We start from the raw sequence: 786 nt of genomic DNA, 5'->3' as shown, positions 1-786 counted from the left end.
GCGGAGAATACCAAGGAAGGGAGGCGGGCGGCGAGCGCCGATGAGGAGGAAAAGAAAGCTGAGGGGGCGGAAAAGAAAAATGAAGTGAAGAAAGGAGCCGCGGCTGCCAAGAAGGAGAAGAAGATGGTTGAAAAGGACAGGGAGGAGGGAGAGGGGGAGGGAGAGGAAGAGGGAGAGGAAGAGGGAGAGAGGAGCCCGAAAAGTCAAGTGGCCAAAGAGCAGGGAGATAAGGAGGCGGCCAAGAAAACTCCCATCAGCACTTTCTTTGGTGAGCTGGGAATTTTCATATTCCTGAGCGTGTGTGTGTGTGTGTGTCCATTAAAACATGTCTGTGAACATCCTCCCCCCTCTCCCCCTCCCCTCTCTCACCTTTTCTTATTCACTGTATTTACATGATTCAAACAGCCCCCAGAAAATCTGCAGTGAAGATGGAGAAGAACGAGGGCGAGAAAAAGGAGAGCGGCGGGAGGAGGAGCTCCGGGGAGGAGAGTAAAGACACCAAAAGGTAACGATAAAAGAAAGAACGGGCCGACGCCGGGCTTTGACCTCGACAGACAGAGGTCAACGAAGTGGGTGTTTGTCTTAGTTTTTGACTCACTGCTGCCTCTCTGGTCGTGTCCTGTCATAGTTTTCGTCCTTCCTCATATAAAAAAAAGTAACACAATATAAATGACATCACCGTTCCATGCTCAGCAGCGCCACCTGTCCAACCTTCAGTCAGAGAGTCAGTGTATGGCAGGAAGAGGGTGTCAGGGGAGGGGGGGGGGGGCTGGGGGGGGGGGGGGG

General features: G+C 53.2%; 1 protein-coding gene across 1 annotated transcript in view; it reads left to right on the top strand.

The window, feature by feature from the left end:
• The window catches only part of lig1 (ligase I, DNA, ATP-dependent), a 43,209-nt gene that overhangs the window by 6,040 nt on the left and 36,383 nt on the right, over positions 1–786 (top strand). Inside the window, exons 7-8 of the mRNA XM_025052454.1 lie at positions 124–268; positions 406–505. Coding sequence (XP_024908222.1) covers positions 124–268; positions 406–505 — 245 coding nt within the window. The remainder of the gene's footprint in view (positions 1–123; positions 269–405; positions 506–786) is intronic.

This window comes from Cynoglossus semilaevis, chromosome 20, assembly GCF_000523025.1.
Source record: "Cynoglossus semilaevis isolate Cse_v1.0 chromosome 20, Cse_v1.0, whole genome shotgun sequence".
Lineage (NCBI taxonomy): Eukaryota > Metazoa > Chordata > Actinopteri > Pleuronectiformes > Cynoglossidae > Cynoglossus > Cynoglossus semilaevis.
This window is presented reverse-complemented; position numbering and strand designations above follow the sequence as displayed.